At 43.2% G+C, this 15315-nt stretch overlaps 1 protein-coding gene across 2 annotated transcripts; it reads right to left on the reverse strand.

Moving 5' to 3' along the window:
* Positions 1–3922: 3922 nt before the first annotated feature.
* parvg (parvin, gamma) lies at positions 3923–14624 on the reverse strand. Of its 2 annotated transcripts, none has more exons than XM_029668365.2 (13): positions 14537–14624; positions 13945–14010; positions 13772–13836; positions 12680–12782; positions 12429–12572; positions 11968–12083; positions 11819–11874; positions 11667–11701; positions 11508–11569; positions 8595–8663; positions 8327–8428; positions 7276–7348; positions 3923–4735 (listed from the first exon to the last, which is right to left on the reverse strand). In XM_029668365.2, the coding sequence occupies exons 2-13, from the start codon at positions 14003–14005 to the stop codon at positions 4662–4664; spliced, it is 960 nt and encodes a 319-aa protein (XP_029524225.1). In that variant the 5' UTR covers positions 14006–14010; positions 14537–14624; the 3' UTR covers positions 3923–4661. The 2 variants fall into 2 exon arrangements, with proteins under 2 accessions (XP_029524225.1, XP_029524226.1); XM_029668366.2 differs by lacking the exon at positions 14537–14624 and adding an exon at positions 14360–14530.
* Between the last annotated feature and the right edge of the window lie 691 nt (positions 14625–15315).

The raw sequence follows: 15315 nt of genomic DNA on the forward strand, positions 1-15315 counted from the left end.
CATGTGGAGATGTTTATATTGAAATGAGTTATCTTTAAAAAAATTCCGTTCATGTTCTTAGCATCTCACTTGAGCTGCAATGCAATTCAGTTGTCTGTATTGTAAACTGCCGAAGTGCACCCTTAGCTGACTAGAATGTTGTATTTTATACCCATTCGAAAATAAACAAGTTATTCATGTGTTTGATTAGATTACAGATTCTCTAAGGGGATCATATTTCAGGGACAGCTGTACTACTAACCTTTCTCTCTCTGTGTCTCCTCCACCTCCTCCTGAATTGCAGCCTGCCTCCGCCTCATCACTGTCTGTCTCCTCCACCTCCTCCTGAATTGCAGCCTGCCTCCGCCTCATCACTGTCTGTCTCCTCCACCTCCTCCTGAATTGCAGCCTGCCTCCGCCTCATCACTGTCTGTCTCACTACTCTCTGCAAAGCAGTTTTAACAATAGATTTTCAAATACATGAGAATAATATTAAATTGTCTTTTTAATTTATTACATTTTAGGTCCCACGGGCTGTCCCAACACATAATGACAAGGAAGTGCATTCTAGCATTGTAAAAGGACCGTAGTTGACTCAAAAAATGTTGTATGTGGCTCCTGAGTGGTGCAGCGGTCTAAGGCACTGCATCTCAGTGCTAGAGGTGTCACTGCAGACACCCTAGTTCAAATCCAGGCTGTATCACAACCGGCTGTGATAGGGAGTCCCATAGAGCGGAGCACAATTGGCCCAGTGTTGTCAGGTTTGGCTGGTGTAGGCCGTCATTGTAAATAAAAATGTGTTCTTAACTGACTTGCCTTGTTGAATAAAAAAATATATGTATTCTAAACCCATTTGATGATAAACAATGTGTTTGATAAGATTAAACATTCTCAATTTCAGGGGACCCCAATCTCTCTGCTTGCTGTCTCTGTCTGTGTGTCTGCATTGCGGTCGGCCTCACCACTGTCTGCCTCACTGCTCTCTGTAAAGCAAAGTTATTTTGTTATGAGAACTTCTAATAGCATATCTTTAGTTAAGATTATAGCTTGTTTAATTTCAGTTGACTCCTCCTGCTGAGGTCAGGCTCTGTTAAACATTAGCTTCTGACTTCATCCTTCTAGCCAGCTAGTTATAGCTGGCTATCTGGCTAACAGCTAGAGGTCTGCACAGGACTGATTTCTTCATCCCGCTCCCACCCAACCACACAAGCAGCTTTTAATACCGTACCAGCTCACCCCCACTGGCTTTTTGTCAGACTCCCATCTGCTCCTGCAAGAACTGGTCCCGAACACAACCGCAGTCTTGCAAGAAATGGTCCCAAACAAACCCGCAGTCCTGCAAGAAGTGGTCCCGAACCTAACCGCAGTCCTGCAAGAAATGGTCCCGAACCCACCCGCAGTCCTGCAAGAAATAGTCCCGAACCTAACTGCAGTCCTGCAAGAAATGGTCCCGAACCCACCCGCAGTCCTGCAAGAAGTGGTCCCGAACCTAACCACAGTCCTGCAAGAAATGGTCCCGAACCCACCCGCAGTCCTGCAAGAAATAGTCCCGAACCTAACTGCAGTCCTGCAAGAAATGGTCCCGAACCCACCCGCAGTCCTGCAAGAAATGGTCCCGAACCCAACCGCAGTCCTGCAAGAAATGGTCCCGGACCCAACCGCAGTCCTGCAATAAATGTTCCCGAACCCACCCGCAGTCCTGCAATAAATGGTCCCGAACCCAACCGCAGTCCTGCAAGAAATGGTCCCGAACCCACCCGCAGTCCTGCAAGAAGTGGTCCCGAACCTAACCGCAGTTCCGCAAGAACTGGTTCCGAACCCAACCCAAATGTTATTTTAAGTGTAAGTGAGAGTGGGGTAAGTTGAGCACATTTTTTACATTCAGCATTTCTCCATCAAGGGAAATATAGTATTATAGTATACAAAGATATTTATATATTTTTCAGGATGTTGTGTATCCCTGGAAATAATCTGAAAACATTACAGTTTTCAAAACATATCTTGTCCAAATAAAGTGGTCTCTCGGCACAACTTACCCCAGGTATGTGGACATGAAGTTGGGTTAGGTTTAGGGTTAGGTTTAGGGTTAGGTTTAGGGTTTGTCTGTCTGCCTGGCTGGCTGTCTGTCTCTCTGTGTCTGTATGTCTGTCTGTCTGTCTTTCTGAGTCTTTCACCAATTTACCCATTGCAGCTTTATCACCAACTTTTTTGCTTTGAATGCTATGTATTGACTTACTGTATGAGTCAATACCCTTGATGTACTGTATATCTATGCGTCAATATCCTGTCTGTGGAGGTGAGAGAAGAGAGAGAGGTGAAGTTGGGAGATGAGAAGAGAAGAGAGGAGAGAAGGGGGAGAGGGGAAATAAGTAATAGAGGGGGGAGAGAGAAGTGGGAGCGTGAGGGAGAGTAAGAGAGGGTAGAGAGAAGGAGGGTGAAAGAGAGGAGGGAGGGGAAGAGAGAAAGCGAGTGATAGATGGGAGAGGGAGGGAGAGAGTGTATTGTACTTAGGATGGACTCAAATGGGAAAAATAGACACCAGTGTGTCTAAACTCTGGTGTCCAAACATCCAGGGTGCCCTAGACCTTCTGTCTGAGGACCAACTAGGTTCACCTAGCCACATAATAATACACACAGGCACAAACAACCTGAGAACATAGCAGGAAAGGGTTGCCACAGCACTGAAGGGAGTGATTGAAAAAGCTTCTTCTACTTTCTCCAATGCTACCATGAAAATACTTCCACCCTGCTACCATACAGCGGGTAAACGCAAGTATTTCCCGTGACTGTGCCTCAAAAGCAAATGTTTTCCTGGCCCACCACTCTACCCTGAACAGCCTCTATGACCAGGTCCACCTATACAAGGCAGCAGTGCTCACCTTTGCCCGGACTCTAAAGGACATCGCTCTAAAACGCAGCCCCAACACTTCACACAGGAGCAACAGATCAATAGACAGCCTGCCCAGACCAGCGAGACACTCTCACAGACCCCCCCCCCCCCCCCCCTCCGGACCTACACATAGAGGACCTACAGTACATCCAGACCACAACACCACCACCAGCCACATGCACACCCTCACCCCAACCAATCAACACCCCTCAGATCAGACCTATGCCCCTCCTGCCCACCCCATGCACCCCACCCCCGCAAAGAGGGTCTCAACATGGAAGTCACACATATGCCCAGGCCGTGAGCGGGCAAACAAGCCCAACCCCCACTCTTACACTAGCCCAAGCCAATGGCATGTACCAGATGCTCAGCAGGCTCTGCTCACACTTACTGGCCTGAGGCCAAACAAACAACCTAAAACATTGGATACTTTATGGAACAGAAAGCATTCAGTATCTCATCCTGGTATGTCATCTACCTTTGACCTAAAGAGCAGGAACCTGGACTTCATCAAAGAAATCGGAAATACAGACATTGTCATCCTACAAGAAACCTGGTATAGCGGAGACGGACCCACTGGTTGCCCTCTAGGTTACAGAGAGCTGGTAGTCCCATCCACCAAACTACCAGGTGTGAAACAGGGAAGGGACCCAGGGGGTATGCTAATTTGGTATAGAGCAGACCTGACTCACTCCATTAAATTAATCAAAACAGGAGCATTTTACATTTGACTAGAAATTCAAAAGGAAATGATCTTAACAGGGAAAAATGTCCTCCTGTGTGCTACCTATATCCCCTCACTAGAATCCCCATACTTTAATTAAGACAGTTTCTCCAGCCTGGAGGGGGAAATCAATCATTTCCAGGCCCAGGGACATGTACTAGTCTGTGCGACATAGTGAATAGTGAAGGTGTAAACTTGGCAGTAGAAAATCTTAACAGTATATTTGACCTCTCAGCTTCCCTATCAAATCTAAAAGCAGCAAGATGTGTGACCTGTTGCCACAAGAAAAGGTCAACCAGTGAAGAACAAACACCATTGTAAATACAACCCATAATTATGCTTATTTATTTTCCCTTTTGTACTTTAAGCATTTGCACATCATTACAACACTGTATATATACATAATATGACATTTGTAATGTCTTCATTCTTTTGGAACTTCTGTGAGTGTAATGTTTACTGTTCATTTTTATTGTTTATTTCACTTTTGTATAGTATCTACTTCACTTGCTTTGGCAATGTTAACATATGTTTCCCATGCCAATAAAGCCAATTGAATTGAATTGAGAGAGAACGAGGGTGTCATGTCCAAAGGCGTCCACATTGTGTCAATAATCTTCTCCTATTAAATGCACTGTATTCACTTAGGCATCAACCCTGTGACGCTCATCTTTTCCCATTGACTGCAATGTATTGACATAAGCATCGTTTTAATGTAAAAACGTCACAAGATGCCATTTTCCTATGATATCTTGTTGCAGCGAGCAGCAGCGTCAGAGTCATAGAACACAATAGGATACTCACTCACAATTTCAGACTACTTTGAGATTACTTGGATCTTCAAAGGGGAATGTGGTCGAGGATTGGTTTCCCATGCTATTCAAACTATGGCACATACAGTACAATTTTATTGACACAAAGCTTTACATAGAATCGATATATGATTTTTCTGTAATTTCACAGAGGGAATCAGCCTATTATTCTGGACTTGCCAGGGGAAAAACACCTCAGGCAAAGGACTTCTGGCGTCTTCACCTCCTAATGTCCTCGTCCGTGTTCTTCCCACTCTCATCTGCTTTTGTGCTTCTTGAACAGGGCATATAGGACCTTCAAGGTAGCTGTCACATCCTGAGAGACTATATCTAGGAGAGATGCAGTCAGAGACACATTAAGTGATCAGAGTCATCTATTTGTGCATCATCACCCCTCACCATCACTGGAGCTTTGATAATGGAGGTCAATAGTGTGCATTTACTGACGCTGCCACAAAACTGAACCAAAAACAACCTTAGATACAATCTAATCAATATCTAAACGGTAAGATTAGATCCAACAATATCACTCTTCCCTGTATGATGCATAATTAAAGGGATACTTCCTGATTTTGGCAATGAGGACCTTTATCTACCTCCCTGCCAACACAGCAGCTACTCTTCCTGGGGTCTGGCAAAATGAAGGCAGTTTATACAATTCTGACCATTATACAGTTCTGACCATGACAGTTTACAATCTAGGGTTACTCCAAGCAGTTTATTATTCTCAACTTGCTCAATTTCCACATTATTTATCAGAATATTTAGTTGAGGCTTGGGGTTTAGTGAGTGTTTTGTTCCAAATACAATGCTTTTAGTTTTAGAAATATTTAGGGCTAACTTATTCCTTGCCGCCCACTCTAAACTAACTTACTTGAGTGTTGCAGTCATTTCAGTCACTGTAGCAGCTGATGTGTATAGTGTTGAGTCATCCGCATACATAGACACAATGGCGTTACTCAAAATCAGTTGCATGTCAAGTAAAATGTTAGTAAAAATGGAAAAAAGCAAGAGGCCTAAACAGCTACGCTGGGGAATTCCTGATTCTAACTGGATTATATTTGAGAGGCTTCCATTAAATAACACCTTCTGTATTCTGTTAGATAAGTAACTCTTTATCCACATTATACCAGGAGGTGTAAAGCCATAACACATACATTTTTACAGCAGCAGACTATGATCGAAAATGTCAAAAGCTGCACTGAAGTCTAACAAGACAGCCCCCAAAAATTGTGGGTACTATTTGTATGTCATTGTGTCCAGTATGAAAGAAGTTAGAGGTAGTTTTGAGAGCCCATGCTAACTAGCGTTAGCGCAATAACTGGAAGTCTATGGGTATATGCTAGCATGTTAGTAGATACCCATAGACTTCTAGTCATTGTGCTGACGCTACTTAGCATTGACTCACAAAACTACCTCTAACTTCCTTTTTACTGGACACAGACATACAAATTGTATCCACAAGTTCATCCGACTCTTGGAGGTAGATAAAATAATTTACTGCCAAAATCCCTAAGTATCCCTTTAAATGAACTATTTAGATCGGCTAGAGCTCCTGCTAGCCTAATTAATGCACACAGTGGTGTGTGCTGTAGACCTGGAGCAGTGGGATTCCTTATTCCATCACAGAAATGTGCCCGTAATTAAAAGTATGCAAAAAAATGAATTAAATCTGTCTCTTGCTTCTGGGTTAAATGAGTTGTACCGGCCCAAACATTCACATTTATCAAGTCAAAGCTTTACTTTTAAATTACAGGTTATGCTGCCAGGCAATTAACCAGCTTCTTTTATAATAATTTACAAAAGTAAATGCTCAGCGCTTCTTTATGAATTAGTTCATTCAGAGACAAAATCAAGAAAACACACATACAGTATGTACACACACACACACACACACACACACACACACACACACACACACACACACACACACACACACACACACACACACACACACACACACACACTCTAGCCTCTTGTCAGTTTGGCATTGCATGATAGAAAGAAGTGTTGCCTGTGTGTCTATCAACAACTAACAAATAGAGGTTTCCTCCCTGAGAGAGCCTCTAAATAAATTATTATGACCTCAGAGTGGGCCTGAGTCCCAATAGAACTCAAAACTAGTGCTCTACAGATGTAGGATCTTAATTTGAGCCAGTTTTCTACAGCAGGAAAATAATCCTACAGCAACCGGAAATGTGAATTATTATGTGGATTTTAATCTATGGACATTTGTGTAGCGGTTGGTGCACTTTCCGTAAGGGAAAATCAAGTCTGAAAATTTGTGGAAATTACAAACTTCAGAAGCCTTATTAAACCGCAAATACACTTAAAGTTTTACATTTCCTGCAACAGGGAGATCAAGATCCTACATCTGTATATAGGGAATAGGTTGCCATTTGGGACAAACCCCTCGGCCAATCATCCAGGGCGATAATCATCATATTCATCATATTCATGAATATTCCAATGGAATCCCAGCTATCCCTTTATATCCCCATGCGTAGTGATGCGGCTTAACTCAAACTATCAACACAAATCCTGGCTTCCACTCGACATATGAACAGTGGTATACCGCTATTGCCCAGATAAATGGCTATGATACAGGAAATCTTCTGAATTAGTTGAACAATTCTGTCTCACAGCTCCATTACTGTGATGTGAAAATTACAGCCCAGAGCAATTTTGGTCAAACTTCCTATTACAAAGATATATTCACTTACAGTAGGATACGTGTGGATGTGATATTTTTAGATAGAGGAGCTTGAGGACTACTCTAAGTGCACTATTACAAGACCCATTTGGCTCCAAGTTGGTGAGACAATATACGTAGGTCAACTATGGGTGCCACAGAAAATGAACACACTTACCTTGGGGCTCAATGTTGGTCGTGGGTAGCCCTATGTCATCCAGGAGGTCCAGGGCCACGGTCACATTCTGCAGCTAGACCAGAGAGAGTGAGGTGAAAGACACAGCAGGCCATGACACATGCAGATGGCTGACCCACCGGAGCAACGTTATCTCAATCTCATACAGGAGTACAGTGAATAACGTAATACACTAGTCACTTTAAATAATGCCACTTCATATAATGTTTACATACCCTACATTACTCATCTTATACAGTGGGGAGAACAAGTATTTGATACACTGCCGATTTTGCAGGTTTTCCTACTTACAAAGCATGTAGAGGTCTGTAATATTTATCATAGGTACACTTCAACTGTGAGAGACTTATGTCATGCAATATAATGGAAATTAATTACTTAAAAATCATACAATGTGATTTTCTGGATTTTTGTTTTAGATTCCGTCTCTCACAGTTGAAGTGTACCTATGATAAAAAATTATAGACCTCTACATGCTTTGTAAGTAGGAAAACCTGCAAAATCGGCAGTGTATCAAATACTTGTTCTCCCCACTGTATGTATATACTGTACCCTATACCATCTACTGCATCTTGCCTATGCCGTTCGAACATCGCTCATCTATGCATTTATATGTACATATTCTTATTCATTCCTTTACACTTGTGTGTATGAGGTAGTTGTGTTGTGGTATTGTTAGACTACTTGTTAGATATTACTGGAACTAGAAACACAAGCATTTCGCTACACTAGCATTAACATCTGCTAACCATGTGTATGTGACCAATACAATTTGATTTGATTTGATTTGATTTGATTATACCCTTATTCTTATGGATTTCAAATTATTAACACATTGGATCTAATTGTTTCGCTGCTGTCAGAATATTATTGTAGGCCAAAATGTGATATTTGTTCCATTCACTGTATCATACGTAAGCTCCGCCCATACCATTGAGCCAAACAATCGCATACATTTTTCCTTTGAGGCAGAGCTGCCTCCAGAACATGATTCCTCCCAAAGAAGGAGTCCTGGGACACAGGAGATCCTTACCATCTCAGTAGCGTTGACTGGGGTGATGTTGAAGTCATAGAGTGGAACAAAGAAGCCCTCCAACTGTCCAATCAGCAGAAGGAGAATAACACCATCTGAAAACTACATGGATAAAGAACACCGTCAGTTGGTTCTTACCCAAATGGGTGTGGTGTGATGTAACTGAAAGGAAACAGATCAATCACCTTTCAATTCACAACACTGGTAGTGCTCAATTAATACCCATTCCAAACAGGATGGCCAAACCCTTTTCTACAGTAAAACAAACCTGTTTCTCCATGTCTGTCACCTGTAGTCCCAAGGTTGACATCTTCTTGTTGACAAAGTGCATGATGGCCTATAATGGAAAGATATAGGATTACAGACCTATCACTTTAGAAAAGATGTTGACATTTTAACCTCTGTAGCCATGTCGCTTTGAATAAAAGGGTCTGCTAAATGGTATATACAGTGGGTATCATAAGTATTCACCCCACTTGGATTTTTTTCCCATTTTGTTGTGCTATAAAAGTGGGATTGAAAATATAGTCGCTGCATAAGTATTCACCCCCTTTGTTTAGGCAAGCCAAACTTAGTTCAGAAGTCAAATGTGGCTTAATCAATCACATAAAAAGTTACATGGACTCACTCTGTGTGAAATAACAGGGGTTGACATGATTTATGACTATCCCTTCCTCTATCCCCAATATATACAATATCTGTAAGGTCCCTCAGTCAAGAATTGATTCCATATGTTTATTTCATCATTTTGATGTCTTCACTATTTTTCTTCAAATAAGAAAAAGCAACAACGGCTCAGCCACACAAGCTCACAAAACGGGAACGCCAAGGGCTGAGCGCTTAAAAATCATCTGACCACGGTTGCAACACTCACTCCCGAGTTCAAACTACCTCTGGAAGCAATGAAGAACTGTTTGTCCGGGGGTTTCCATGGCAGAGCAGCCACACACACGACTAAGATCACCATGCACGATGCAAAGCATCGCCTGGACTGGTGTAAAGCTCACTGCCATTGGACTCTGGAGCAGTGGAAACGTGTTCTCTGGAGTGATGAATCACACTTCACCATCTGGCAATCCGAATCTGGGTTTGGTGCATGCCAGGAGAATGCTACCTGCCCGAATGCATAGTGCCAACTGTAAAATTTGGTGGAGGAGGAATAATGTTCTGAGCTGTTTTTCATGGTTCGGGCAAGGCCCTTTAGTTCCCGTGAAGGCAAGTCTTAACGCTACAGCATAAAATGGCATTCGGACGATTCTGTGCTTCCAACTTTGTGGCAACAGTTTGGGGAAGGCCCTTTTCTGTTTCAGCATAACAATGCCCCCATGCACAAAGTGAGATCCAAACAGATATGGTTTGTCGATATCGGTGTGGAAGAACTTGACTGGCCTGCACAGAGCCCTGACCTCAACCCCATCAAACAACTCTGAGATAAATTGGAACGCTGACTGCGAGCCAGGCCTAATAGCCAAACACCAGTGTCCAACCTCACTAATGCTCTTGTGGCTGAATGGAAGCAAGTCCCCACAGCAATGTTCCAACATCTAGTGGAAAGCTTTCCCAGACAAGAAGGGTGGAGGCTGTCATAGCAACAAAGTGGGGACCAACTCAATATTAATGCCCATGATTTTGGAATGAGACAAACAGGTGTACACATACTTTTGATCATGTAGTATATACAGTGCATTCAGAAAGTATTCAGACCTCTTCCCTTTTCCCACATTTTGTTACTTTACAGCCTTAATCTAAAATGAATGAAATTGCTTTTTTCCCCTCATCAATCTACACACAATAACCCATAATGACATCACAATACCCCATAATGACATCACAATACTCCATAATGACATCACATTACCCCATAATGACAAAGTGAAAACAGGTTTTTAGAAAGTTCTGCAGCATTGAAGGTCCCCGAGAACCCAGTGGCATTCATCGTTCTTAAATGGAAGAAGTTTGGAATTACCAAGACTCTTCTTAGAGCTGGCCGCCCGGCCAAACTGAGCAAATGGGGGAGAAGGGCCTTGGTCAGGGAGGTGATCAAGAACCTGATGGTCACTCTGACAGAGCTCCAGAGTTCCTCTGTGGAGATGGGAGAACCTTCCAGAAGGACAACTATCTCTGCAGCACTGCACCAATCAGGCCTTTATGGTAGAGTGGCCAGACGGAAGCCACTCCTCAGGAGAAGACACATGAGAAGAAACCAATATTGAACTCTTTGGCCTGAATGCCAAGGGTCACGTCTGGAGGAAACCTGGCACCATCCCTACGGTGAAGCATGGTGGTGGCAGCATCATGCTGTGGGGAAATGTTTCGGCGGAAGGGACTGTGAGACTAGTCAGGATCGAGGGAAAGATGAATGGAGCAAAGTACAGAGAGATTCTTGATGAAAACCGGCTCCAGAGCACCCAGGACCTCAGACTGGGGTGAAGGTTTACCTTTCAACAGGACAACGACCCTAAGCACACAACCAAGACAACGCAGGAGTGGCTTTGGGACAAGTCTCTGACTGTCCTTGAGTGGCCCAGCCAGAGTCCGGACTTGAACCCAATCGAACATCTCTGGAGAGACCGGAAAATAGCTGTGACAGAGGATCTGCAGAGAAGAATGGGAGAAACTCCCCAAATACAGGTGTGCCAAGCTTGTAGCGTCATACCCAAGAAGACTCAAGGCTGTAATCTCTGTCAAAGGGGCTTTAGGGGAGTAAAGGGTCTGAATACTTATATAAATGTGATATTTCAGTTGTTGTTTTTAGTACATTAGCAAACATTTCTAAAAACCTGTTTTTGCTTTGTCATTATAGGGTATTGTGTGCAGATTGATGAAGGGATTTTTTTTTAGAATAAGGCTGTAACACAATAAAATGTTTAGGGGTCAGAATACTTTCCCGAATACACTGCATATATACTGTATAAAACAACAACATTCAATGTCACTGTGTTGACATATTCTAATGAGACCATATTACAGTTGCATAGGGTCGGTGCGGTGCTCATTCAATCATACACAGTATGAGCAATCAGAGGCATTATTCACACAAATCAGCCTCTCCCTGAATCAGGACCAGTATAGCTAGACAATACATACGCTGGTCCTGTAATCAATCCTCTGTCTAATAATGCAATGGTTAAGACTGCAGAACAGGTCAGCAGGGATGGAAGACCCATATTTTTTCTATTACCCGCTTTACTGTGTTGATCTTGTGGGGTTCCAGCTTCAGCAGCTGCTCAATGGGATCCTCGCCTGGACGAAGAGACAGGAAGGAGAGGGTTTATCCCTGCAATGTCCTGGATAAACGGCAGCACAGTACTGCAAAGGTGACCCTGAATATCTTACTCACTGTCTGAGCTGCTCAGGGCGTCGGTAGCTGAATCGCTGTTGAGGTAGACAGCAAATTAAGTGAATATTCAATCTCCTGAAACAGAATCCATTCTCTGAAGAACATGCAACTGTAATCGGACACAACAACATAATCGGAAATAATTTAGCAACCTTTCATCTGTAAGAATCTCTATTTCCTTTTCTGATTTGATTCCACTTCTGTTGACCTGAAGTGAGAGCACAACTTTATTGAACAGGGGAGTCTCTTTTTTTATAGGTTGATTTAGGGTAAAGTACCATTCATTTGACATCAAACTCACCTCCAACAAGACAACTTCCACTCTGACATTTGGGGGAAGCTCCAGATTAGGCTGGAAGCACCTCACCATGGCAACCAGAAGATGGAGTGTGGCCAGCAAGTCTTTGCTGTGGATGACTGACAGAGAAGGAAGGGAATGAAGGGAGAGTCAACCTGCTTGAACACCATACCAAAGCCCTATGCAGTCAATCTTGTTGGCAACACAACACAAACTAATCTCCAGCCCCACTGATGATTAACACTGCACCCCGTGGGTCTGCCTTTTCCCCTACAGTAATCCCTCTCAGTAGGTGTCAGCAGACTGGGGTTATACTGTAGCTTCACCATCAAATCCTATTGAAGAGTCCCTTAGCCAAACATGGCTCTGAGGGGAACAGCAGTGTTGTGTAGCTTTCCCAGCCAACAGTGGATGTCCTAAGGACGTGGTTTTGTTTGCGGGGTTGTATTGTGAATGTGACTCACGTTTGACACTCCACCTGCTGAGAGAGCTGTCCTGTAGCCCCAGTTTCTCATTCAGGGCCTCCAGGATGACCTCCAGCTTGCGTGTCTGAGCAGCGCTGGTCACCGCTATCTCCTCCACAGACAGAAGCACTCCAGCTAACCTCCCTGTGAACAGCACAGGTAAAGGCCAAGCACATATGGGGGGGAGAGAGAGAGAGAGAGAGAGAGAGAGAGAGAGAGAGAGAGTGTGTGTGTGTGCGTGCATGTCTCACCAAGGAGGTGATGGAGGATTAGGCCATCAAAGATATCCTCTTCCAGACTCTGCACTACGATGTGTTCCTCTTTCAAAGTACTGTTGATCCAGTTAACCAAAACCTGTAAAGACCAAGGTTCATGATAACAGTAAGTTATACTCGGTGATATTAATTACCTGCTATAGTACTGTATTAGTCTCTTTTGACGTAGCTACTGTTACAGAATGTACCAAATGTACCAACGAATATATTTGGTTCTGGGTGCAGAGATCAGTAATGTACTATCTTCTGCAGTGGAGGCTGTTGAGGGGAGGATGGCTCATAATAATGACTGGAATGGAGTGTAATGGAATGGTATCAGACATATGAAAACCATGTTTTTGATACCATATACCACTCCGTGACTCCGTTCCAGCCATTATTATGAGCCGTTCTCCCCTCAGCAGCCTCCACTGATCTACTGTGGTAAATCTTTGTATACATGACCTTTACTGGTCTATTCAGAGCAGACTCTGATGTTATGATATCAAAGGATTCCTATTGCAATTTCCACCTATGTCTCTATTCAATTATTCATGAGTAAGAGACTGGTTGGTGTGTTATTGAGATGTTAAAGAGAGCAGATGTGGAATTACAAGGGCCAGATAGACTCCGTGGTTTTCTCTTTCCAACACTTTTATGCCTACACTGTTGTACGCTCATCTAATTGATGAAGACAATTGTTTCATTTTACTTGAATTTATTCCATAAGCATATTTTCTATTTCAAATCCTCTCTGAGGGCTTAGGGAGAAGGTGCCCTGGCAACATCTATCTGGGCCTAGCAACGACTCCGTGATCTGTCTACCATCATCTCTAATAAAGATGTACTGGTCGACCCACCTCTTACACAAGAGGGCTTAGTGGTTCAGCATACCCTAATGAATATGCAATCAGAGGCTTTCTTTGTAATGACTTTTCTGCCCGTACGACCCTGGGGTAACATGGCCCTAGAGTATAGTAGTATAATGTATCAATGGTGTTATTATGGCCTTTGATGATAGATAACACATTTAGGATAATGTTGTGGCTGGTGTTGGAACATGAATTCTAAAATACAGATCAATCGTACCGATTTCAGCTTTTCAAGTTTGGGATCTTTCAAAGATGTCGGCTGAATGATCTTCCTCCTCTCACCTATTTCAACGTGCAAAATGTTCAGTTGAGGCTGCTGCTTGACAACCATTTTGGAAAGAAAATATGAAATCAAACAGTTTGCTTGAGTACAGTTGAATGTAGACTTACCCTGGAAAGATTCAATGTCCTCAGGGTCTTTCCCCTGGTACATATCAGGAAAATCCTCCATATCCCCTATAGGGAGCAAAATATGAACACAGTGCTTCTGGTATCAGTGAAGCCGTGTCAATGATAGTTCAAATTCAATTCATGTAAGGGATCATTTCAAACCTCCGATGTGAAGACTGAAACAGTTCTGGTGTTTGATTTGGTTACTTCCTTCTCAGTGAGTTCACTTCTGCCTAAGCTGAGCACGCACAAGTGAACAAACGGGCAAATGGATATATACCCCATAACTTCCTGTGAAGTCCCACTACCATGCTGCATGCAATCGTCTCTCTGGATATTTTATTTGGATTCTGGGCCCCAAAACAACACAAAATAGAAAGAAGTTCAGAGGAAGGCCTTCTGACAGTAGACTAACCTGACTGGGATGCACTGTGACCAACAATATGTAAAAGTGTCTCCCTGAGACGAGAGTGTAGCTTCACTGTGCCATCTGTGTGTGTAGTTCACTCCTCTCCTAGAGATTCTCTGCCTGAAGTTGACACAAACTTTCCCCCGGAGGCACACCAAAAATGTTTTATCCAGTAAACCTTACCTTCAGAGCAGTAGCAGCAAGCAGACTGAATAGGGGAACTCCTGTGTACAGCTTCCTGACTGACGTCAACACTGAATCAATCCAAATAGCCGTGCTACAAAAAGAAGTGCACCCAATCTGACAAGCAGTTCTCCAGAAACATGCCACGTGATGACAGCACAAACAAACTTCACCCAATTCAGGACCAATTAAACATTTCTATGAGAAACAAAAAGGACGAATGAAGGAATAAACGGCTATAAAGACAAATGAGAGGATGCGGAAGGAAATAAGTAAGTAGTGAGCACTTCCTCTTTTGTAACTGTGGTTTTGCTACACAGAGTTCAGAGTGCGTTCTGAGGAAAGGTCTTATATATGATGCTTAGTGGTCAAGACTTAGTTTAGTTTAGAGCATTAGGATAGAGTGCAAGACCGGTAAAAGTGAGGTCACTTCACCTCATAGAAGTGAAAGCGTTCTCTTAGCAAACACACAGGAGGCCCAAACGAACAGGACAGCTCTACTGTATGGCTCACTGACAACCCTATCACACATTCCCTTTGGAAGCGGGCTCTATCAGTTGGTTGTTGTCTGTCCTCCAGCACTCCACAATCATCGGCAGAGAGAGACAGAGACAACACACTGCATGTGCTCCGTCTCCACGTCAGAGGAGCAGAGAAAAACACAGACGCCATCACCTAGAGAGGAAAGGGAGATTTAGGAAAGGGGAGGTCGCCATGGTAACCAAGGAAATAGACAAGAAAATAAAGACAGGGTCCTAAAATAACCCCATAATTCCTTT

Source organism: Oncorhynchus nerka, linkage group LG9a (assembly GCF_034236695.1).
Source record: "Oncorhynchus nerka isolate Pitt River linkage group LG9a, Oner_Uvic_2.0, whole genome shotgun sequence".
NCBI classification, from domain to species: Eukaryota; Metazoa; Chordata; class Actinopteri; order Salmoniformes; family Salmonidae; genus Oncorhynchus; species Oncorhynchus nerka.